Raw genomic sequence first — 26,160 nt, 5'->3', positions numbered from 1 at the left:
CAAGCTTATTAGGTAGGTAGGTAGGTAGGTACGTAGGTAGGTAGGTAGGTAGGTAGGTAGGTAGGTAGATAGATAGATAGATAGATGATAGATAGATAGATAGATAGATACACAGATACATAGATAGATACATAGATAGATAGATGATAGATAGATAGATAGATAGATGTATATAGATATAAATATATATGCATATTTATATCTCCTTAGCCATGTATCTGGCACATATTGCTATTGCTATTGGTATTGCTATAGATAGATAGAGAGATAGATAGATAGACAGATCTCCTTAGCCATGTATCTGGCACATATTGCTACTGCTATTGGTAATTTATTAGCCCTTGATCATTGGTCAATGACATAGCCATCATACTTGAACTACCATGGCTTCTGAAAGGGGGCAATGATTTGCAGTTAATGAGGGCTACAAGCTGGGCTCAGTCTGTAGCACCCCACTTCACTGCAAGTCAAGAGACACTTAGTCACTGCAGGTCAAAACTGGTTCCCAGTTTTGTCACTTATTTGCTTGATTGCTTTGGATAAATTCTTTAACCTCAATTTTCTCCACTGTAAAAATGAGGAAGTTAGACTAGGTATTCGCTAAAGTTCCTTTAGTCTCTAACCTTATATTTAATCAGATGCCACATAATAACATTTCGGTTGACGACAAACTGCATATACGATGGTGATTCCATAAGATGATAATGGAACTGAAAAATATCTATCACCTAGTGACATTGTAGCATTCAAAATGTCATAGTGAAATTACTTTTTTTATAAGTTTAGTGTAGCCTAAATGTTCAGTGTTTGTCTACAGCAACGTACAGTAATGTCCTAAGCCTTCACATTAATTCACCACTCACTGACTCATCCAGTGCAACTTCCAGTTCTGCAAGCTTCATTCATGGTAAGCGCCCTATAAAGGTGTATCATTTAAAAATATCTCATACCGTATTTTTTACTGTACCTTTTCTATGTTTAGATACATAAATTTTTACTATTGTGTTACAATACTGCTTACAGTATTCAGCATAGTAACATCCGCACAGGTTTGTAGCCCAGGAGCAAGAAGCTAGACCATATAGCTTAAGTGAGTGTAGCTTACACTATCTAAGTTTGTGTAAGTGCACTCTACGATGTTTGCACAATGACAAAATTGCCTAATGACACACCTGTCATTAGTGATGCATGACTGTAATTTCATTTTAATTCATCCATCTTGTTCAACAGAAGATTTCTTGCCAATGCAAAGTTCTTTTTCAGTCTATATGCAGCCTATCACACAGGTACAAGAATTTCCATAAGACTGTTTAAAAATGACCCAAAGCAATATACAGATACAATGCAAGTCTTATCATTCTTCACAGAATTAGAAAAAACAATCCTAAAATTCACTTGGAACCAAAAATAAGCCTGAAGAGCACAGACAATCCTAAGCAAAACGAAATAAAGCTGAAGGCACCATAGTACCTGACTTTATACTATAAGGCTGCAGTAACCCAAACAGTATGGTACTAGTATAAAAACAGACACATAAACCAATGGAATGGAATAGAGAACCCAGAAGTCATATGCCTACATCCAACTCATCTTTGACAACGTCGACAAAAATATACGTTGGGGAAAGGATATCTGATTCAATAAATTGTGCTGGGGAAATTGGAGTGCCATAAACAGTAGAATGAAACTGGACTCTTATCTCTCACCATATAAAAAATTAACTCAAGATGGATTAAACACGTAGGTGTAAGCCTGAAACTATAAAAATCCTAGAAGAAGACCTAAAAGAAACTCTTCTGGACATTTGCCTAGGCAAAGAAATCATGACTAAGCCCTCAAAAGGAAATGCAACAAAAACAAAGATAGACAAATGGGAATTAATTAAACTACAACGCTTCTGCACAGCAAAAGAAATAATCAACAGAGTAAACAGATAACCTACAGTATGGGAGAAAATACTTGCAAACAATGCAGTTCACAAAGAGCTAATATCCAGAATCTATAAGGAATTCAAACAACCCAAGAAGAAAAAAACAAATAACCCCATTAAAAAGTGGGCAAAGGACATAAACAGACATTTTTCAAAAGAAGACATACAAGCAGCCTACAAACATATGAAAAAATGCTTAACATCACTAGTCATCAGAGAAATGAAAATCAAAACCACAATGAGATGTTATCTTACACCCATCAGAATGACTATTATTAAAAAGTCAAAAAACAACAGATGTTGGCATGGATGTGAAGCAAAAAACAACTCTTATACATTGTTGGTGGGAATGTAAATTTGCAATCCTCTAGGGAAAATGTATGAGGATTTCTCAAGAGCTAAAAATAGAATGACTTTTTAATCCAGCAATCCCACTACTGGCTCTCTACCCAATGGAAAAGAAAGTATTATATCAAAAAGACACCTGCACTTGTATGTTTATCACAGCACTGTTCATAATAGCAAAGTCATGGAATCAATCTAAGTGTCCATCAATGGATGAGTGGATTTTTAAAATGTGTCATATATATACAATGGAATACTGCTCATAAAAAAGAATGAAATCATTATGGGCAGCAACATGGATGGAATTGGAAGGCATTATACTAAGTGAAATGAATCAAATAGAAAATCAAAAATTGCATTTTCTCACCTATATGTGAGAGCTGAACAATGGGTACACATGGACATACAGAGTGGAATAACAGACATTGGAGACTGCAAGGGTGGGAGGGTGTAGGGGGGTAACAGATGAAATACTACCTATGGGAACAATGTTCACTATTCAGGTGATGGGTAACTTAAAAGCCCAGACTTCACCACTACACAATCTATTCATGTAAGACAACTGTACTTGTACCCCTAAACCTATAAAAATTTAAAATATATATATACATATATATTTTAAAAGCTATGGGTCAGTTGATAATTTAATGAAAACACTGTAGAATTTTAACTGTGAGTACACATATGTACATAAACTTACAATCAATAATGAGACTATTCAGAAAGTGGGAAGTCGTTAAATAATGGGTTACTCTTCTTTCTAAATGAAATAGAAAAGGTTGTTTCATAAATACAAATAGGGGTACTTCATTCCACTGGTACTGTGCTTCTCAAACTCTAATGTGCATAAGAATCACCTGAGAATATTGTTAAAATGCAGATACTGATTTAGTGGTCAGGGGTGGAACCTGGAGGACTGCAGTTCTAATAATCTCCAGGTGTTGTTGACACTGCTGGCTCAAAGATCACAATTTGAGTAGCAAGAAAATAAGAAAATTAACCCAAGAAACAAAAACCAGCCACCTGCCTTAAAATTCATTCTAGGTCTCCATATTCACTTGTTGTAAGAATACTGATTCTGCGGGAATAAAACTAGTTTGGTAATAAATGAATCTTGAACTACCTTTTTTCTATTAATTATTTTTTTCTGTTATTGTAACTGTCCTATGGAACCATATAGATTCAGGTCAGGGAAAAGAAAGAATTGTTTGCTAGTGTTCAACTGCAAAACTTTAATTTGCAAAAATACTTCTATTCGGCTACCAATCCATACCTATTAAATATAGAATCAATTTGCTTCACTTTGTTTCTTTTGGCCATTTACCAGACTGCTTCAAATCAGGAAGAAACAAAAGCCCAAAGTTTGAAAGTCTAGGAATTAATGTACCACATAGTAGTAACTAAATAATTATGCAAGGTAATTAATAACTATATAAATTTATCATTATTGGGTGATTAATCTCCAAAAGACACTGTAACATCATTTCAAGCACATTCTAACCTAGCACAGATACAACTAAGAAATTAGAGATCAAATGGCCAGCTGACACAGAAATTCTAAGTTACACACAAAACTGATAAAATGTTTATGTAAATAATGTTATTAGTTAGATTGCCATTCTCATGTGAGCTATAAAACTTACGTTCCCTGATTTTCATGGTTAAGAGGTCACTGAATCTCCTCCCCCAAAAGACATATGTAAAACACAAATTACTAATCCATACTTCCTATGCCCCAAACTCAACCTCCCACTCCTCTCACTACCAGCAAATAATAAAAAACCTGGTTATGAAGCTCCTTCTATATGCATGACACTGTGCTAGTCTCCCATCCTCATCTCCAAAGAGGAAACTAAACTGAAAATCCTGTGTGATCATTTCCAATAAAACGGCTAATCGTGGCGAGGACTAGGGTAGCATTATGATGGCAAGAAAGTCCTTAAAATTTCTCAAGTGTTACTCCAATATCTATATTTAACTTGTTCTGTGCCTAATCATTCAGAGTTTAGCAGAGGATTTTCAAGTAGGCCAGGTCATTTGTTAGGATAAAATCCTCTACTCTGTCCTTAAAGTACGTCCACATCTGTTCAAGTAACAAAACCATACCTTATTTTCCACAGGGTCATGATCTAGGGCATAAACCATTCCCATCTGCTGGCTGAGCAGAGTTCCATAGTCTGTTCCATCCAAATGCATGTGTCGAATATCTTGAGAATTGGCAAACAGCAAAAATGGTTGTGGTCCTGTTAACCAAATTTCAAATATGGCTGAATTTAAAACATGCCTTAGAAACTAAGAGGCATCTCTGACTCTTCCCTTTCACTGTACCTTTTTACCCAATTTCTACAGTGCTTGTTTTCTTAATTTCCCTCTAGTGTGGTATAGGTGAAGACAGGCAAGAGGATGTCCTCTTCCAGGAGGTGACATATTGCCAGAATTTCATCTCTGGCTTCTTCCCTCTCCAGGTATTTGCTTTTAAAAGCTACTTACTTACAGAAAGAGACAGTGTTAAATAACCAACACCATAGCTAAATGATGAAAGTCTTAGGGTTATACATCTTCTTGATTCACACATACTGAAACACTAATATTAGTAGATTGTATACTTTCATGTCCAAATAAGTAACTTTCCCTGGCCTGGGCACTTCTTAAAGGGAGGCACAATGATTTGAGTTAATAGCAAGACCCTTGATAATTTTAAGGATTTAGGTTATGCTATATTAATGAAGGCCCTGAGAAGTTAACATCATTGTGGTTTCACTAGGGCAAGGTGTACAGGATCATCATTACATGACAGCATTATGAGCATTATATGTTAAAAACATAATGAACCTTCAGGAGATATTAAATCAATTTGGTATAAATCTAGAATTTCCATGGCTGTTGAAGGATGCAAGAGAGGTAATATCAGAAGACAAAAAAAATAGCTGAAGCATACAACTTTATATTGAATTTTGACATAAAAAGGACAGAATTTGTCAGTGTTATGATTATATTCATTAGAGAGATAAAAATCAAATCAATCAACAAATACTTCTTAAATGCCTCTTAACTATAAAGTGTTTTAAGACTATTCTTGTCATGACTTTCTCATATACTAAAAATATCCTATCTGATATTATGGCAAATCTTTGCTGGATGCTAATTAAGAATAGAAATAGTCTTTAAAAGCCTGGTTACTAGTTATATTGTTATTACTCATATTATTCATATTTACAATGTGATTTGCTTCTTTTCCATTTCAAAAATACAAAACCATAAGCAGTTAACTTTCCATCTTTCTAAACAAAAGGTTTTCATGAATCTTTTTTCAGAGACACAGTTCCAGACAACCACAGCACTAACCTGAAGCTGCACAGCTTTTTTTATCCAGTTGTAGGTCATACCCAGGAAAGCAATCACATTCCCAGGATACTGGGCTGAGAGGAATGCAGAGCTGGCTACATCCACCATTATCAGGTGAGGAACAACCTACAAAAACAATTGCTTGGTAATGATGCTGTGTCATCCAAAATATAATTATTTTTCATCAAAGGATGGGGGCGAGCCAACCATTTGTTGATTTTTTTTTTTTTTTTTTTTTTTTGAGATGGAGTTTCACTCTTTCACCCAGGCTAGAGTGCAATGGTGCTATCTCGGCTCATTGCAACCTCCTGCCTCCCGCGTTCAAGCAATTCTCCTGCCTCAGCTTCCCAAGTAGCTGGGATTACAGGCACCCGCCACCACGCCCGGCGAGTTTTTGCATTTTTGGTAGAGACGGGGTTTCACCATGTTGGCCAGGCTAGTCTCAAACTCCTGACCTCAGGAGATCTATCTGCCTCAGCCTCCCAAAATGCTAGGATTACAGGCATGAGCCACTGCACTCAGCCCATATGTTGATTTTTTAAAACATTTCCACAATCATTCATATGGCTGCAATCAAGATTATTTTTCAGAGATAAAAATCAAAATGTCACAGTACCCTCCTTCCCTATAACCCAACATCTTGGATGTTAATCCTTCACATTCCAGTGGCCCTTTTCCTCTTATTCTACCAATGAGTTCAGGAGCAAGTGCACTGGCGGCTGTCTAGAACGAAAAATCCATTTGATGAGTTTGGCAGCTGGTCTAACTCTTCCTAGTAATTTTTTTCTCTCACACACTTTTAGCTGCTTGGCTTTGTTTTATTAGAAAATCAAAAACACACACACAATTCTTCTGCTAATTCTGAGTTACATCCAGTTATCTATACACTTAAGTCTCTATGAAGATAAAAGTAGAGAGGTGTTTATTAGGTGCAAGAAACAGACTAAGCACTCTGCATCTGAAGTCTCATTTAATCGAGCTGGCAAGTATCAGTATCTCTGCAGTTGAAGAAACAAAGACCAAGAGAGGGCAAGTATCTAGACCAAAATCAAAACTGCTAGTAACTGGTAATGATACCTCAGGGCTGTCAAGCTTCAAAGCCCTTGCTCATAACCACTACACTATGCTGTCTAAACAAAAAAGCCAAAAACCCAAAAATACTAAATTTAAATCTATATTAATCTGTTGTATCAGTATCTTTCAGTATACAATATTGGAAAATTGATTCTTCTTTGACAACAAGATCAATTTTTAGATGTCACTGAGCAAATGTATGTTTTCAAACAAACAAAAGGTAAATAAAGCAAATAAACTCACCGCTACATGTTTTCCCATCTCTCTCAAGCACCGAGCCTTCAGGACAGAAACATAAGGGACCTTCTGATGTCAGAACACAGTCATGGCTGCATTCAGACACATTGCTTGGACAGGAAACAAGTTCTAATTAATAAAGAACAAGGTCAAGATTAGTGTTAAATCAGGTTTGCAAAAATTTATTGCAATCAGTTGCTAATATTGCCAGGTGATCCTCCTGCCTTGACCTCCCAAAGTGTTGGGATTACAGGTGTGAGGCACTGTGCCCAGCCTTAATTTTTTAATGTATAATAATGGTATTGTGGTTATGCCTGAAAATTAACTGGACATTAAATGATAGGAAGGAATTATAGTTAAGTTTTTTAGATACAATAATGTATCATGATTATGTTTTTTACATGCCTATCTTTTAGAGATATACAATGAAATGTAGTACCCAATAGTTATTTTTAAAAATTAACAAATTAAAATAAAAAAGAGATAGACAATGAAATATAAGGTAATACAGACAAAGAAACAGGAAAATACCTATAATAAATAGATTATAGATGATTTGTTTCCCAACCTTAAAGGTTCTGATTTGATAGGTCTGGGGTAGAGTCCAGTCATCCATGGTTTTTGTTTTGTTTTGCTTTTTGAGACAGGGTCTCACTCCATCACCCAGGCTGAAGTGCAGTGGCTTGATTTCGGCTCACTGCAGCCTCCTCCTCCCAGTTCAAGTGATCTTTCTGCCTCAGCCTCCTCCATAGCTGGGACCACTGGCGTGGGCCAACATGTCTGGCTAATTTTGTGTGTGTGTGTGTTTTTAGTAGAGATAGGGTCTCACCATGTTGCCCAGGCTGGCAGTCATCCATGTTTTAAAAAGCCAAACAAAATAAAACTCCAAGGTAATTATGATGCACACTGCTGATTGAAGATCACCAACCCAGATCATAGCCACCTTGGGACAGCATTAGGAGATATACCTGATGCTAAATGACGACTTAATGGGTGCAGCAAACCAACATGGCACATGGATACATACGTAACAAACCTGCACATTGTGCACATGTACCCTAAAACCTAAAGTATAATAATAAAATAAAATTAAAAAAGAAAATGAAGACAAATAATGCAACAAATACTTGTTGCTATGACTTACGATGACATCGTTTCCCATCAGGAAGCAGAACAAATCCTACAGGGCATGTGCAGTAATAGGATCCAGGGGTGTTTTTACACCCGAGAGTACAGCCATGATTCCAAAAAGCACATTCATTAACATCTGCACAATGACAACAGCACAATACATTCAAATGGCTATTTTTAAAAATCAATTGTGCTATCACTAATAAGTCATCACAACGCAGGGTATCTCACATTTGTATATGCTGTAATTGATCATGGAAAGTCTCTTTTCCATACTCTAGCAAAGGGTAAAATAAGTCAATTAAATGATGATAAAAGCCATTTCTATTCTGTCACATTTTATGCTTTTGTTTTCCCTGAGATAGAGTCTGGCTCTGTCACTCAGGCTGGATGCAATGCCACGATCTCAGCTCACTGCAACCTCTGCTTCCCAAGCTCAAGTGATCCTCCCACCTCAGCCTCCTGAGTAGCTGGGACTACAGGTGCACACCACAACATTCAGCTAATTTTTGTATATTTTGTAGACATGGGGTTTTGCTACATTGCTGAGGCTAATCTTGAACTCCGGGACTCAAGTGATCTGCCCGCCTTGGCTTCCCAAAGTGCTGGGATTACAAGTGTGAGTCACCATGCCTGGCCCAGCTTATACTTTCAAATACAGATTTTCATATTAGAGTAACCGTTGGGAAAAAGGTAGTATTATTTCCCATGAAAAGATATAGCATGCCATTTAAGTTAGGGACTCTTGAAAGCTCTTTACAAGCTTAGGACATTTCCTATTGTGCTCCTCACCCTTCAAGACTGACCAGAGCCCTTTCCCTAAATGTGGAAACCTTCTCCAGCAGTTTTATTCTGGCTGAAGCCCCAGCCTTCCAGCTCACTATCTCTATGCCAGGGCTTTCACCCATTGGTCCCATGTAAGCAGGGGGTTATAATTAACAGGCAGATGCTAGATTTACCTGAGGTCTCACCCCAGCTAATTCCACTGGATGTGTGCTGCAGCCATTGGATTCTTTTCATCACTAAACTACTACACCTTCCAGGAAAAAGGACATAGTTTTTCTCCTGAGTTCATTGCACTTGGTCCAGAATCTCAAAATAGGAGGATCCCTAGACAAACCAGCCTGGTTCAGTTTCCCAGGCTTTCTACTAGATCTTCTCGGGATAAGATAGGAGTCACATACTCTTTGAGACTCTTACGATCCCTATGAAACCACTCCCCTAAAAATGTACACATACTGAAATTTTGCACACAAATGCAGAGGTTGGTAGAATCCACTTAGAGAATCCTTGCCTTATATCAACCCCTAAGCATCCTCTCAGAGTGTTTGATCTATAAACACAAGATATGAAGATAGGAAAGTATTATAAAGGCTTCACAAACAAGAAAAAATAAATAAAAAATAGTCTTCAGGGGTTGTGCAGGGGATGGGGAGAATGGACTTGAAGTTGGTTTTCCACTGAGGCTCTGGCTGGCCCACTGAAGACAAGCCGCTGGCTCAGTTGAGCATTCCTCCCCTCAAGCAGCGACTCTTCCATTACCTTCACAGTACTTCCGGTCTCGACTTAGGGCGTATCCCTCTGCACACGTGCACAAGTGTGACTGGGGGTCTTGCCCACACACAGTGCTGCTGCAGTTTCCTTTCCTCAATTTGCGAAGTTTCTGCTCTAAAAGAGAAGATGCTTTATTTGGAGTGGGGCCGTGTTTTGACAGAGGACACTGCTAAATCTCTTCCTGATTCTTAAGAGGTCTTACCTCCCTACAACGTCTGCAGCTGCATCTCTCACGGAGGCAAACTTAGCCAGAGCCCAGATTCCCCAGCATCCCGAAGCCCACTTTTTTCTCCAACTGTATTACTTCTCCGAAACCTCTCAGGATTGGGCATCCTGATTAGCTGGAGATGTCATTTCTTAGGTTGCGAATACTGAACACTACTTACTAGCTTTTTCATTCTAATTTACTTTTATCACAAAAAAGCACACAAATTCTGCAAATGAAATAATCTGCTTAAGAAATAAAAACAGATTCAAACCTAAGAATACTTTTTTTTTTTTTTTTTTTTGAGACAGGGTCTCCCTCTGTCACCCAGGCTGGAGTGCAGTGGCACGATCTTGGCTCACTGCAACCTCAGCCTTCTGTGTTCAAGCGATTCTCCTGCCTTGGCCCCCTAAGTAGCTGAGATTACAGGCACACACCACCACACCCGGCTAATTTTTGTATTTTTAGTAGAGACAGGGTTGGCCAGGCTGGTCTCGAACTCCTGACCTCAAGTGATCTGCCCACCTCAGCCTCCCAAAGTGTTGGGATTACAGGCATGAGCCACCGTGCCTGGCCAAGAATACTTTTTAAGTGTAATAGTTATAGGTTAGATATTTAGCTGTTTTTAATATCATTATTTAATGAACATCTTTCAGACTCAATATATACCATCGCCATATCTCTGCTCCTCAAATTTCTGAAGTTATTGCTGCCAGTGTCCCATGTGTTCCAAATATTCCATAATAAACAGTAAAATCTGCTCAGTGAGTTGGGTGTTTGGATTGAATTAGCCAGCTATATTGAACAAGTGGTCAATTTTGTACCATTGATTTTCAGAGCCAGAATCAAGGGCTAAACTAGTAACACCTACAGTTGGCCCTCCATATCTGTGGATTCAACCAACTTAGGACTGAAAATATTTAGGAAAAAAATTCCACAAAGCAAAGTTCCAAAAAGCAAAACATGAATTTGCCACATGCCAAGCACTATGTTGAATTCACAAGAATGAAGTGATGTAGGCATTGTATTAGGTATTATAAGTAATTTGGAGATGATTTAAAGTATATGGGAGGATGTGGCTAGGTTATATACAAATACACCATTTTATATTAGGGGCTTAAGCAACTGCAGATTTGGGTATCTTGGGGGATACCAATCCCCCACAGATACTGAGGTACAACTGCATATCTCTTTCCAAACAGTTAATGAGATTTTTGTCTCTTTTGCACCTTACTTTTTGCCCATTTTAGAAACAATAGGACCATTGTAACATACTATGAGAAATACAGGAGTAAGTTTGAGCGTAAGGGCAGAGACCTAGAATGCAGGTAGATACAGAGGCCAGAGGTCTGGCAAGAGGTGAAGGCCAAGGAAAACTATTGGGGTCATGGATTCTGAAGCCATGGCATTGTTAAAATCAGCTAGAGCTGATGTATCATGGGAAAAGCTGACGACCTGAGGAAAGGACTGCTGAGAACACCACCATTGCTGGGAAGGACACAGGAAACAAATCAGCAAGAGTCTGAGCAAAGTGGGCAGAGGGCCTGAGACTGTTCTCCAAATAGGCTTGGTTTCTCTGATCTGTTTATCTACTAATAAAGAAGTCTCCTCTGTCTGTACCCATTTCCTTCTACTTCAAATCTCAAAAGATAAAATTTCAACACATTTAATTAAATGGTCAAATTGGCTTTTACTTGGGATTCATGAATTGGGCAACATCTTGTCTAAAAATAGACAGATGCTACACTGGCTGTGGCAGCACATTCAGTTTTGTGATATCACTTGAGCATGATACATATAGTGGATTGGTTAACATCAGTTTACTTCAGGTTACTTTCCTCGTAAAGGTTAAACCAGATGGGATTTCCTTATGATACCAGTTAAAGCTGACCTGTTTGGGGATTTGGCTATCATCTCTCTCCTGATCCCTCAGGGGGTCAGATAAACAATTTAGTTTTGGTTTGTTGATGTGGAATTTTAGCATGAGTGACTTCATTTTGGTTTGGTCTGCTGGGGCCTATTGCAGGAGCTCAGTCCAAATCAGTTGCCTCCCATAAATTTTATTTAACATCACTAGACATGACCAATAACAGTAAGATTCAGTAGAAACATATCCTTGCCCCCTTGAAAATGTCCCTAGTGTACATTGAGATAACCAGAGAGTATGCCACCCTCTAGAGATTCTGATTTGGTAAATCAGAGGCTCAGGAATCTGCATTTTTACAGAATCAGGAGTGATTATGATGTCAGGAGGCTGCTTCACACCACACTTTGAGAAACACTGGCCTAATGTACTAGTGAAACATTACACCTTCATCTTAGTTATAAGTAATTACTTTTAGCTAGTCTGTATTATTTCCTTAGTTATTTTGAACCTGTTTTTTCAAATCTCTTTACAAAATTAAATGCAAAATCAGTCTTGTCAACTTTCAATACCATTGCACTATTATCTGCTAAATCAGTTAAGATTTACATTGAATGTTCTTATGGATAATTGATTCCAAAAATTTTATTTCTTGCCTATGATTTTTATGCCAATTATACATGTATAGTTACATTATTTTTCATGTTCTATATGCTTCACTTAAACTATCAAAATTTTAAGCAAAATTAAAAATAAAATGGCCTAAATTTTAAAAGTAAATGACTAAAATTAGAAACTTGTAAATATTGGAGACAAAATTCATCCACTTTAAATTTCTTTTTAAAAAGCAGTAATGTATTTAACTTTTATTTTTACAAACTTTACAAGTTAACAACAACAAAAATCCAGGAAGGTTTGAGTTGGCCTTTTAATAGCACTGAAATGCTACACTTTCTTGAGATAACAAAAAATTGAAACATCATGCTTCTTTTAAAAAATCTTTCCTTTGCCCTATAAAAATCTTTCCAAACTCAGCATGCTGGATGATTACTGGATTACGAATCAGGAAAACTGAATTTTGTCTTGGTTCTTCCTTTTACAGCACATCACTTTATGTCTTTGACCTAAGTTTCCTAATTCACAAAATAAACTTGTTGAAATAGATATTCGCTGAGATCCCTCTTTTAAAAAAATTCTATAGTTATAAGCAGAATTAAATGTTGGTGAAAAATTCTTCTGAGTTTATACTTCTAAAGATTATCAAACCTTAATTACTGCTTCTAGTATGGTAACAGAGAATCAAACTGTCTAATGAAGAAAATAACTATTGTCTCAGGTATAGAAAATGCTTTATTCTTCTAGATCCAGTATATATTTTTCTTTTTTGCCATACCTTTCTACTACCTCTCACCTGGATTTGTATCTGTTCTTATCACAATCATCCCCATTGTCACCATCACAGTTATGTAGATGCATCTTTCTTCCATTGATAAATTTCTGAGGATAAGGCATGTGCCCTATTCACATTTATAGTCCCAGTAACACCTAGCATGGTGCCTTTTACAACATAGGCATCCAGTAAACGTCTAATACATCCACAAAAAAAACCCTGTGATCATGTCACCTGCAACCTAACTCCCTATTTGTTTTTTCCTCAAAGTTCCAATCAACCTCAGAGCTAGAACTCAAAACAGTTTGCCACAAGATGCTAGCCAGTACTTTTTCCACTATACCATGCTGCTGATGGCTTTTAGTGATGCTTATTAACAATATACAATCACTCTTCAATAATGGACATAGGCAGGAAAGAAATCACTATTCTCCTCTGCCTAGTTGTGCTGATGACGTGACCTGAATTCAGACACTAAACACTTTAAAAGGTCATTTTAGGTGGTGGCAAAACACAGAGGATTGAGGGTTATATTTTCTTTAATCTCCTTAATCTTCTGCTGTTCTTTAGCTTCAAAATAGGCCAAAGCCAGCACTGAGAATGCTGCTGCTGACCTCAGATAACACCCCTTCTCGGAGCTGAGCAATGAGGCTTAATTACCTCTGAGATCAATTAAAGCTCCTAATCATGGAGTTTAATGTCCACCACCAACTGCACCTTCAATAACTGCCTGGCTAGCACACAGGCACTCATGAGCTTTATTATAGCCCAGTGAATCTGTAGATTTTACCCTGGCCCAGTTCTGAAACAATGCACTTGGGATTCCCTTTCCTGTTTTTTTCCACTGATCACATCTTTGTCTACCTCAAATTCCATGTAAGACTCACCTCATCAACAAAGCCTTTCTAGTCTCTTCCATTCAAACCCATTAACTTTGGCCATTCTAAAGTCATAACTAAATATTTGGCATCTCCAATATTTAGCACATAACAATAAAAATTTTGAATAACACTTTGCAAAGTATTTATATTATCACATTTCATTTTCGTAACAAGCCCTTGAGCTATGCAGAGCAAGTATCATCTTCCATCTTACAGATTAGGAAATAGTGCCTTGTAAGGATCACATAGAAAATAGAGTGTAGAACTGGGATGCTATTCCAAGCCCTTTGACTGTAACCCCCCTCTTTTTACCAGATATGTAAAATTCTATGTGTGTGTTTATATTTATGCATGTGTATAAATATAAACATGCACATAAAATATGTTAATGAAATGTCTATAAAAACCTGGTTATATTTTTGCTTCATTTGTTTATTGTCTTCATCATTGATGAGTTCTTAGTAATGACTGCCTCAACTTCCTCAAAAAACTTCTCAAACTGAACAGTATAGAAGTTTACTCTTGTCAGTAATAGAAATACAAGGAAGAAAATACAAGAATGGCCATTCTGTGCTATTGGAATTCCTAATTACAGTAAAAAAAGAAAAAAATCACCTAGCCAGAATTTAGCCACTTGGTATCATAACCATCTGTACCCTTTTAGGAATCAAAAAGTAAACGAATCAACAAACTTAAAGCACTTTAAAAATAATGCTTTTGGCCAGGCGCAGTGGCTCACACCTGTAATCCCAGCACTTTGGGAGGCCAAGGCAGGCAGATCACCTGAGGCCAGGAGTTGGAGACCAGCCTGGCCAACATGATGAAACCCCGTCTCTACTAAAAATACAAAAATTAGCCAGGTTTGGTGGCACACACCTGTAGTTCCAGCTTCTTGGGAGGCTGAGACATGAGAATTGCTTGAACCTGGGAGGTGGAGGTTGCAGTGAGCCGAGATCATGCCATTGCACTCCAGCATGGGTGACAGAGCGAGACTCAAAATAAATAAATAAATAAATAAAATGCTTTTAACTCTTAGAAGAGCCCTTCAGGCCCATTGAGTCTTTTCTTATTGTATCCTCATTTCTGGCAGTTTGGTTGCCCATAGCAGGAAGATGGAAAATACAAGGTATGACATATGTACAACTATTATGTATCCATAATTAAAAATACATTTTAAAAAGAAGGTGTGTATGCCTCCACTCCCATTGTCACCACCGCACCCCACCCACATTCACCAATGGTAGAAGTGGCTGCGTGAGTCCAGTGTTCTTTCTTACTAAGCCCAGATGTAGCCTTAACCTTGCATTCCAGACTGCCAGTGTCAATGGCTGCAAGACAGTTGGTAATTTCCCACACAGACTAGAAACTCCAGGTCAGGGTTCCTTCCAGAGAAAGATAGTACAATTTGAGTATCAAAATGGTAATAATTACAGTGAATAAAAATGTCAATTATTTTTAAAAATCCATGACTTTATAGAGATGATTAAAGAAAAAGTGACCTTTGGAGAATACTGGAGGGTTAGGACACTAACTCTTTATTTTGAAAACAGGTAAATTAAGAAATAGGATCGAACACTGAATTTACCTTTCCTATAAAAGCTCCTCCTCCTCAGGACAATCATATATCTGATTTGGAAAGGCTCCTCTTTGTATAAGAATCCCAGCTAATATATGCATAAACAGTGATAGAATTAGAATGTCATTGCTTTGAACTTCTAATAAAAAATGGCTCCAGGCGGTGATAATCAATAGCTTCTAAAACCACTAAGCAAAAGGCTGATGGGGAACTTGCAGTGGCTGGACCAGGCTGGTGACCTCTGAAATGCTAATTAATTTTGAACATCACGAAAAAGAATAAGAACCAGCCCCATGTGCCTTTTAATGTGATACAAAGGGGAAGCTTACAGAACCACCTGCAGTGCCACCCATAAAGCATTCTTGCAAACAATCTGATCCTGATCAGATTTCTAAGCCTAAACTACCAATTTATAGGTAACAAGGAAATTAGAGAAACATGTTAAATGACACATGGGGATATAATCTGCAAAATCCAGAAAGTGAAAAATTCTACAGGACTAATGATCTGGTTTCCTGAATAAACAAGGGGCAAGAAAAAGCCTCAGGTTAGAAAATAAACAGAGGCCACAGCCAGACATGTGAAAACCTGTAAGATGTGAGACCCAGCAGCAAGAAAGAAAACATAAAAATGATAAAGAGCAATTTCAAGTATTTAAAAGACATTTCAAATGGCAGCCATTTGGTGTCAGGGCAAACCCAGCTTTGCCCCAAACCAGTCCTATGCTTGCTGCAATGGCATGTATCCTTGTAAATGTGACTCTAGTCACTAAGAAAATGTCAATAACTACAAATGATGCCAAGAAAATATAGCAATCCATATTTTACTAATATTTCCATGAAGAATAACAGAATTTTATGTGTTTAAACTAATAATTTAAAATTATATGAACTAAATATTTATCTTTCTAGGATGATTCTTTTCCAGTGGTTTCAAAATAACCAAGATTTTACAGTAGACACTCCAGCAACAAAATAATCAAAATGAATTAGACTCCCACCTTGGCAATTTTAGCTATACTAATTGCTTCCAGAAGCAAGTACATTTCCAGGTGGAGACAATTATCCTTCATGAACTCACAGGATTAAATTCAGCCATCTTTTTGTGCATGAAATGAATGTAAAGCATTTTACAGTGTTAGTAATAAATAACCTTCATTTCCCAAAGAATATGCTTTTGAAGCTCTCTTATAGCTTAAAACTGAAATCTGCATTTAAAGAATACAGAAAAAAGCAAAAATATTTGGACCTTTTACAACATAATATCTATGAGCAATAAAGTAGTTATAAAATCCCCAGAAGTTGAACTTGAAATAATTGTCATTAAGATGTGTACAAAAACGTTCCCACACTATTTCTGAGATTTGTATAATAGTGTAGGTATCAGGGCAGCCAGGATATCTGGCTAATAGGTTTAATCATGCCAACAAAAAATGTGAGATTCATTCTGTGCCTGTTTTCGGACAGCCGGGGAGAAGTAAGAGAGAAAGAGAAAGATTTTAAGTTTCTGAAATTGAAAAAAAAAAATTAAAGAAAAATGCAAAAAGAGAGAGAGAAATAGGGTTTTGACTCCATGATCTGTGCAAACTGAAGCACTTAACTACCAGGAGGCCATGGATAAATAATGATATGTTGAATTACAGGCTTCTCAAAACAAATAAGGTACAGCTAAAACATGAAATGATAGATAATAGAGTGTATTTGGAGAGGCAGCATGTTATCAGTCTGCCTGGTTTCAAATCCCAATTCCACCACCCTGTGACCTTCAACAGGCTATTGTGACATCTCTAAACCTCAGAACTTCTAATTTATAATATTACACTAATTATCACACTTAATTAATAGAGCTGTTGTAAAGATTAAGTGAGATATTATAAGGAAAGCCCTTAAATTATCACAAGAACAGATAATTTTGTACCCATGCAATAATTATGGCATCTCTGTGAGCCAAGAAGTTGCATGTACTTAGATGGGTTATTTCAAATTCTAAATGAAACAAACAAACAACAACAAAAAAAACCTATGTACTCAGATATTACGTATCTTTAAAACTTATTCCTTATTATATTATTTAGGAGATAGAGTGCCAAAGAATTTTTTTCACTTGGGTTTTTTTGTTTTTTTTTTTTTGTGGGGGGTGGGGTTTGAGTCAGAGTCTTGTTCTGCTGCCCAGACTACAGTGCAGTGGCCCAATCTTGGCTCACTGAAATCTCCGCCCCCTGAGTTCAAGTGGTTCTCCTGTCTCAGCCTCCCAAATAGCTGGGATTACAGGCAGATGCCACCACACCCAGCTAATTTTTGTATTTTATTTTATTTTATTTTTTAGTAGAGACAGGGTTTCACCATGTTGGCCAGGCTGGCCTTGAACTCCTGACCTCAAGTGATCCACCCGCCTTGGCCTCCCAAGGTGCTGGGATTACAGGTGTGAGCCACCGTGCCTGGCTTGCTTGTTTTTTCAACTCTTGTTTCTTAAAGTCGTTTAGGCATTGGGAATGCAATGGAAAGTTGTATTCTCTGTCCTCCAAGGACTAAAGAATATAAAAAGACACACAACTCCAGCAAAGCGTGGTAAGTGTCATATGATTAGGGAAATTCTCTGAGAACACATTCCCTGAGAATACCTTCTCTGGAACAGCTAACTTAGGCTCACAGTGGATCAAGGAAGGTGTTCCTGAAGGAAGTCATGTTGGAGCTGTTTCTCAGAGGATGAGGAGAGACAGCCGGTGAAGAGACGGAGGTGGCAAGTTCCTGAGCGTGCAGACTGGGCTGCAGGAGAGAGCAAGTGTGCCTCATGAAAGGAAAGTACATCTTTGAGAATGGTTGCAACAGAGAATGTAATATAAACAAGGGTGAGAGAAGAAGCTGAAAAATGAGTAGAAGGCTTGGTGAGCCCAAGAAAGAGACTTCACTTTAATTATTGGTGATTAGGAATTGTCAGCGGATTTTAATCAAAGAGTGACATGACTGGGCCTTCTTTTTTGAGGGATTATGCTCCCTGCAGCAGAGAAAATGGAGACAGGGATACTAGTCAGGAGGATGTTGGAGAGAGAAACCTGCAGGAAGGGCAGAGTGGTTAGATCGTAAGGGGTAGAATTATTGGGATACAGAGACTGATTTCGTGGGATGAGAGTGAGGAAGATGAAGGAACAGGCAACTCCTTGGTTTCTGCTTTGGGAGATGCGGTGGAGAGTGATGCCATTTACTGGGTTGATGACACTAGAGGGAGAGGAGCTGGGGAAGGGGGAGGTGAAAGTTGGTAGGTTAGTTATTTTCTATGAGCCTGAAACACTTGCAAGAAATCCAAGTAGACATGCTTACAAGGCAGATAATTATAAGGGCCTTGATAAGGATATTTTTACTGAGCCCAAACACATGCATTTTATGTGCCCACTACAGGACCAGAGCTTGGAAGATGCAGACAGCAAGCAAGCATGGCCCAGAAGAAGGACCAGGGCAACCGCTCTTCAGGAAACTGGTCAGATCATCAGAAAACGGCCTGATGGTGAAACTGTGGCTCTATTACTTTGACTTGGGGCGCAGCATGCAGACATAGCTGCAGCATGAAGCTCCTCCAGAACCAGACAACCTGAATCTACAAGGCAAGGACTTGTTCAAACCAACAAATCAATCTTCCATGTGAAGCTCTGTGGCTTTGCCTTTGTGAGCCCCTCCCTTGCCTTGGCCAGACCGTCTTCACCAGAGCTATTCCTTTTTGTATATTATGAATAAATTCCCATGTTTTAAGTCAATTATCTCTGTAGTATAACTCTATAGCAGATCTTTGCAGCTTGACACTCATTATGCCTGAGTCCTTTTTTAAAAAAAAATTTGTCTAGAGCTCAAAAAAAAAAAAAGAGGTCTGAACTACAAATAATAGATTCAAGAGTCCTGTGGGCTGCTGCATAGGAAATAAAACAGAAAAATGACATGGGTTGTGTCACCTTTAAAGAGTAATGATGCACACAACCGTATGAATAGTTCTGAGAAATTCCACTCAAGAAAAACTCATTCAACTTTATTGAACACACCATCTCTAAATCACTTGGCCCCAAAAGGTTTTTTTCCCCTAAGTAACCTCATTAAATCCCATAGAACTAGAGTTTTGAGGCCAGGCACAGTGGCTCAAGCCTGTAATCCCAGCACTTTGGGGGGCTGAGGCAGGTGGATCACCTGAGGTCAAGAGTTTAAGACCAGCCTGGCCAATATCACAAAACCCCATGTCTACTAAAAATACGAATTAGCTGGGCGTGGCGGTGGGTGCCTGTAATCCCAGTGACTTGGGAGGCTGAGGCAGAGAGAATTGCTTAAAACCCAGGAGGCAGAGGTTGCAGTGAGCTGACATTGCACCACTACACTCCAGCCTCCGCGATAGAGCGAGACTCCGTCTCAAAAAAAAAAAAAAAAAAAAGAACTAGAGTTTTGTAGAACATGCTTTGATAAATGATAGCTTACGTGTTTTGCAAGAAGTAAGTTTATTGATACTCATATTTGTATAAATATTTATATTTTATAACAAAAATAATATCAATCAGATTATATGATTTTTCTGTTATTTCTTCATTGAAGTAGTTTCACTACTAAATGCTTTGTAAAGCAAAGTACCACTTTCCAGATCACCAGAGGAGCTGCAATTTAGGCATAATATCCATGAGGAACCAACCAGCCTCTAGAGAAGTATGTCTTTATATCTGAAGGATGGGCTGGGCACAGTGGCTCATGCCTGTAACCGCAGCACTTTGGGAGGCTGAGGCAGGCAGATTGCTTGAGCTCAGGAGTTTGAGACCAGCCTGGGTAATATGGTGAAACCCCACCTCTACCAAAAATACAAGAAAATTAGCCAGATGTGGTGATGCATGCCTGTAATCCCAGCTACTTGGGAGGCTGAGGCAGGAGGATTGCTTGATGCCAGGAGATGGAGGTTGCAGTGAGCCGAGATCGCACATTGCACTCCAGCCTGGGCAACAGAGCCAGACTTCATCCCCCCACCCAAAAAAAAAAAAAAATCTGAAGGATGTCAAACACATACATTGAAAACCTGATAAAATTTATATACCATCTCCCTAGGTGGAACAGTGCATATTTTCATCCAACCCATAAAATCAAGAGATCCACAGGCTCTACATCACAGGTAAAGAGCTCCTGCTTCCTAAGACACTAAAACAATTTAAACCTAATCAATAATGGGCAAAGTAACAGTGCCCCTGAAATCAAAAGTCCTTTGCCTGTGGAGTGTGTGTGAAGTGTATCCTTTGGTCAGTAATTGGAGCCAATCTCCAATGCCAACTGTCTTCCGGGTTCCGGATTTGTCTGTGGCTCTGCAGCTGGCAGAGGCTTTCCAATCAAATTCTATTACTTGCCACATTGTTTGGGGCCGCTCTTTAGTGAATCATTGTAGATTTTCTTCTGAAATTCATGCTTTCAGTTATCCTATTTGAACGCCCTGTCACAGAAGCTGAGTAGTGAGGGGCTCTGAAGAGACAATATATTTATGGTAGAAAGAACACTAAACTGAGAGAGTGATGATAGGAAATTTTCCCCCACATTCATCATTAACTAGCTATGTGATCATGGAAAAGGTGCTCTATTTCTTCAGGTTTCTCAATGACGAAATAAGTACAATTATTCCTACCCTTCCTGTCTCACAACATTGCTGTGACAAACCGATAAACTAAAGCCCGAGAAAACACTTTGAAAATTCTGAGGTTACATATAAATGTAAGAGACGGTGATGGTGATGGCAGACATATCTCTAATTATTATGAAAGGGACTCAGTAAATACTTATTCATAATGGTCCTTGGTTATGATTTTGTTGTGAGTCATCACCACTCAGACAATGAGTTGTATGTGAAGACAGCTTGAGTTGAAATTTCCCATGGAAGGTATGTAGCAATGTATCAGAGTCACTACCTTTATATGTAGACTATCTACACTACCATTATGGGTTTACCCATCTACTTTATAGCATTACCACTAGGTTGTTGCTATTTAATGTGGTGCTAGAACCCACAGTTGAACTGTTTCCCACAACTCTTGCTTTGTGAATTCAAGTGAGATTGTGCCACTGCACTCCAGCCTGGGCGACACAGCAAGACTCCATCTTAAAAAAAAAAAAAACAAAGTAGAAGATATAAACAATTCTATCTCTGTTTCTGCACTTCAGAGGGCTGTTTAGGGCTAACATTAAATATATTTGAAAACCTTCTTGAAATAAAACTTTTACATAAAGGTGAGATGTTAGCATCACATCATTTATGAGGTACATTGAGCAGCCTAACGATTATAACAAATTTTTAAAAACCTGACAACTTTTTTTCCTGTAGGCCCCTTGTGGTATTTCATAAAAGCCTAACAACTTTTTTTTTAAATTTTAATTTGAGACAGAGTCTCACTCTGTCACCCATCTGGAGTGCAGTGGAACAATCTTGGCTCACTGTGGCCTCTGCCTCCTGGGTTCAAGTGATCCTCCTGCCTCAGCCTCCCGAATAGCTGGGACTACAGGCATGCGCCACCATGCCCGGCTAATTTTTGTATTTTTAGTAGAGACAGGGTTTTGCCACATTGGCCGGACTGGTCTCGAACTCCTGACCTCAAGTGATCTATCCGCCTCGACCTCCCAAAGTGCTGGGATTACAGGCCTGACAACTTTTTTAAAACAATTACATGCTAAAGAATTTAAACAGAGAAGACTACGTTTAGAAGTAGAAATTTGGGCATGCTGCTATAAAGACACATGCACACGTATGTTTATTGCGGCACTATTCACAATAGCAAAGACTTGGAACCAACCCAAATGTCCAACAACAATAGACTGGATTAAGAAAATATGGCACATATACACCATGGAATACTATGCAGCCATAAAAAATGATGAGTTCGTGTCCTTTGTAGGGACATGGATGAAACTGGAAAACATCATTCTCAGTAAACTATCGCAAGGACAAAAAACCAAACACCGCATGTTCTCACTCATAGGTGGGAATTGAACAATGAGAACTCATGGACACAGGAAGGGGAACATCACATTCCGGGTACTGTTGTGGGGTCGGGGGTGGGGGGGGCGGGGACAGCATTAGGAGATATACCTAATGCTAAATGACGAGCTAATGGGTGCAGGAAATCAACATGGCACATGGATACATATGTAACAAACCTGCACATTGTGCACATGTACCCTAAAACCTAAAGTATAATAAAAAAAAAAAAAAAAAAGAAGTGGAAATTTGGGACTGTGACTAGATTCGGTCAATCACTCATTCTTTTTACTAACATTTACCATCTAAAATTAATTTATTTATAAATATCTACTGTATATACAGTGGCTAAAAAAAACAAACAAAATAGACATGGTTTCTACCTGTATGGCACTTACAATCAAATGGGAGAGAGAATCCAAAAAGAAAGCAAATGAGTATGTAGTTATACCTCGTGATGAGCTCAATGAAACGTGTACTATGAAAAAAGTAAGAGGTAAAGGGGCCTATTTTGATTAGCTTATCAGAGAAGACCTATCTGAGCACATGCCATTTAAGCTCAGAACTGAAGAGAAGTCTAAGCCAAGGAAGAGTGACTGCAAAACCCTAAAGGAATGAAGGAGATTAGCATGTTTGAGGAGTTACAGCAAGACTTGCACTAAGTTTTAGTGAGGACAGAGATCACTAGAGCAGGTTGGTCAAATATTGATGAGACTGGTAAAATGCTGAACTTCAACCTGCGTGCAAAGAAAAGCTTTTGAAGGATTGTATGCAGGAGAGTGAATGCATCAGATTCAGAAAACAGAAGGATCAGTTGAGTGGCTACTATAGTAGGCCAAACAAAAATACCTGTCTGCTTAGACTGTGGCAGTGGCAGTAGAGAAGAGAAGTGGACATTTGAAATGTATTCAGAAGGTAGAATGGAATGGATTTGGTGTTGGATTAGAAATTGGGGGTGAGACAGTGGGAAAAATCGAAGATGGCCCTGTAAGATCCCAGAATATGCCCCTCCAAAATGGGAAGGATTCTTGAGCTTCAAACAATTAAAAAGAGATGCAGAAAAGCTCTATTTGCCTAAACGCAAGACACAGATTTACGAAGACAATAGGTACCGCCTCTCTACCAAGAATAACAAAAGTTAACCACTGAAGACAATTTTAGATACTTACGGCCTGGCAATGGCTGCAGAGGTACCTACATTAACAAGCTTTATTAACTAGCATTTATCTGCCATTTATTTGCCTTCCCCCAAGTTGCTGCTCATAGAAACTCAAAGTCCTTTTCCTTTGTCTTGTCACTTCTCTAAAAATTTACTGTTCTTTATTAAAGACACTATATAAACTGGCATTTAAAGCCACCTCTTTGAGAGCTATTCATTCCCCAGGTTTCTCTCATGTATATATAAAATGTACATGTTAATCCATTTCTATTTGTTTTTCTTTCTTTCTTTCTTTCTTTCTTTCTTTCTTTCTTTCTTTCTTTCTTTCCTTTCTTTCTTTCTTTCGTTTTTGTAGAGACAGAGTCTTGCTATGTTGTCCAGGCTGGTCTCAAACTCCTGGCCTCAAGCAATCCTCCCACCTCAGCCTTCCAAAATGTGGAGATTACAAGTGTGAGCCACCATGCCTGGCCTTTTATTTGTTTTTTTCTTGTTAATCTGTCTTTTCTTACAGGGGTCTATTATAACTAAGAATATATGAGGGTTGAAGAAAAAAATTTTTTTTCCCCTACAACCCGTCATCGTCTAGCTCAAGCAGGTGAATGGGTGGGAACTATGTGTCAGGCCCTGCACAAGGTCAATGATGACTCACCAGGCTCCTGGGCATCATCTTCTGCCTTGGGTTGTGCGAGTGGATGCACTACTTTCAGTTCACCAGGTGGTACAAATGATGAATGGAGGTTAATTCTAACCATATCCTTTCCAGTGTGTTTGTTGGCTATCCAAATTGTCTTCGTTTTCCATGTTAAATAGAAGATATGGTCACCAAAAACGGACATTGCAAACACATTGTGCCTAAAAAGCAACCACAAAAGAAAAAAGAACAACAGAACATTTGTTCCTTGGCTTATTAGAATTTCACTTCATTTCAATTTATTGTCTGTTTTAACCACCTACCTTTTCAATTGTTTCTCATTTAAGTTTAGAAAAGTATATTAAGTTTAAAATTTTATTTATGTCCTCATACTCTGAGCTAATAAGATATAATTTCTAGCTCCAGATCCATTGTCTCATTCTTCTTTTAGTCATCCAATAAGTGTGATGAAAATGGGGAAGAAAATAGGAACAGGGTAAGAGTGGGTTTCTAGTGACATCAATTTCATACGACGAATTTCTGCCTCTTGCCACAAAGCTGGGAAGTCAGTTGCTGGCATGACAGCAAACCAATAAAAGATAAAAATATATAACATAATAATTCCAAAAAGAATAACTATGGTCAATATGTGAGAACTTATTATGTGCCAAATACTCTGTTAATTATTTGTTTGTATTCATTTACTTTCCTTTCACAATAATCCCAAGAGACAGATACTACGATTATCCTCCCATTAAAGGAAACTGAGGATAAGAGAAGTTATAGAACCTACTCAAAGTCACTCATCTAACAGATGGTAAATCTGGAGCTTGAACTCAAGTCTTTTTTTTTTTTTTTTTTTGAGACAGAGTCTCGCTCTGTCGCCCAGGCTGGAGTGCAGTGGCACGATCTTGGCTCACTGCAAGCTCCGCCTCCCGGGTTCTCACCATTCTCCTGCTTCAGCCTCCCAAGTAGCTGAGACTACAGGTGCCCACCACCACGCCCGGCTAATTTTTTGTATTTTTAGTAGAGACGGGGTTTCACCTGTTAGCCAGGATGGTCTTGATCTCCTGACTTCGTGATCTGCCTGCCTCGGCCTCCCGAAGTGCTGGGATTACAGGCGTGAGCCGCCGCGTCCGGCCGAACTCAAGTCTTCTGGATTAAAAATCTATGGCCTAAACCACTATACCAGTTCCATTGACAAAAGTAAAATTAATTTATCTTGTGGACTTCAAATGACAATTGTTTTATTTTATACCAAGAGTAAAACTTACTGTGTTGGATGTTTACTAATGTGGACAGAACCTCCATCATAATCACAGGAGCAAATAAGAGAATTGCTTCCTTCTCTGTTGTACTGAATCCAAAACAGCCGCTTATCAAGCACATCCAATGACACAGCTGTTATTTTCTCTGATGTCTCCAACAGAGCCTTCACTTCCACACCATCGAGATCTGCTCTATAAAGGCTGCCAGCCACCTCTGAAGACCAAAATATAAACCTGAGGGCAAACACATTACATAGACCCAAAAATGAATGTATAGTGCCTTAAATGGCCAACTCTCTCAATGTTTCAGCAGCTCCTTCACAGGGCAAGTTTGACTATTTTGAATGAAAATTTATTCAAGTAAACACTGCCCTACTGTAGACATTACAAGTGATTTCAAGTTAGAAGGGGAATTATGCCTCTATAGCAGAAAACCATGATAGTTAGGAATATTTATGGGGGAATCCTGTCTCAGTTGAAATGCAGGCAACTGTCCTATAGAAAATGGTGCCTGTGTGCTGCAAAAGAGGGCTTTGGTCTCAGTGAGAGGATCCCTTTGAATTTAAAATGTTATACTTCTATCAGTCTTCACTAGATT

General features: G+C 38.4%; 1 protein-coding gene across 4 annotated transcripts in view; it reads right to left on the bottom strand.

Moving 5' to 3' along the window:
• The window catches only part of EGF (epidermal growth factor), a 100,926-nt gene that overhangs the window by 42,630 nt on the left and 32,136 nt on the right, over window positions 1–26,160 (bottom strand). For 2 of the 4 annotated variants that reach the window (XM_032171701.1, XM_032171703.1), the window contains exons 4-10: window positions 25,569–25,796; window positions 24,313–24,515; window positions 9,605–9,730; window positions 8,076–8,198; window positions 6,938–7,060; window positions 5,621–5,746; window positions 4,382–4,518 (exon numbers count right to left, since the gene is read on the bottom strand). In XM_032171701.1, coding sequence (XP_032027592.1) covers window positions 4,382–4,518; window positions 5,621–5,746; window positions 6,938–7,060; window positions 8,076–8,198; window positions 9,605–9,730; window positions 24,313–24,515; window positions 25,569–25,796 — 1,066 coding nt within the window. The remainder of the gene's footprint in view (window positions 1–4,381; window positions 4,519–5,620; window positions 5,747–6,937; window positions 7,061–8,075; window positions 8,199–9,604; window positions 9,731–24,312; window positions 24,516–25,568; window positions 25,797–26,160) is intronic. The other 2 variants (XM_032171705.1, XM_032171706.1) reach the window with 1 other exon arrangement.

Source organism: Hylobates moloch, unplaced genomic scaffold (assembly GCF_009828535.3).
Source record: "Hylobates moloch isolate HMO894 unplaced genomic scaffold, HMol_V3 SCAFFOLD_3, whole genome shotgun sequence".
Lineage (NCBI taxonomy): Eukaryota > Metazoa > Chordata > Mammalia > Primates > Hylobatidae > Hylobates > Hylobates moloch.
This window is presented reverse-complemented; position numbering and strand designations above follow the sequence as displayed.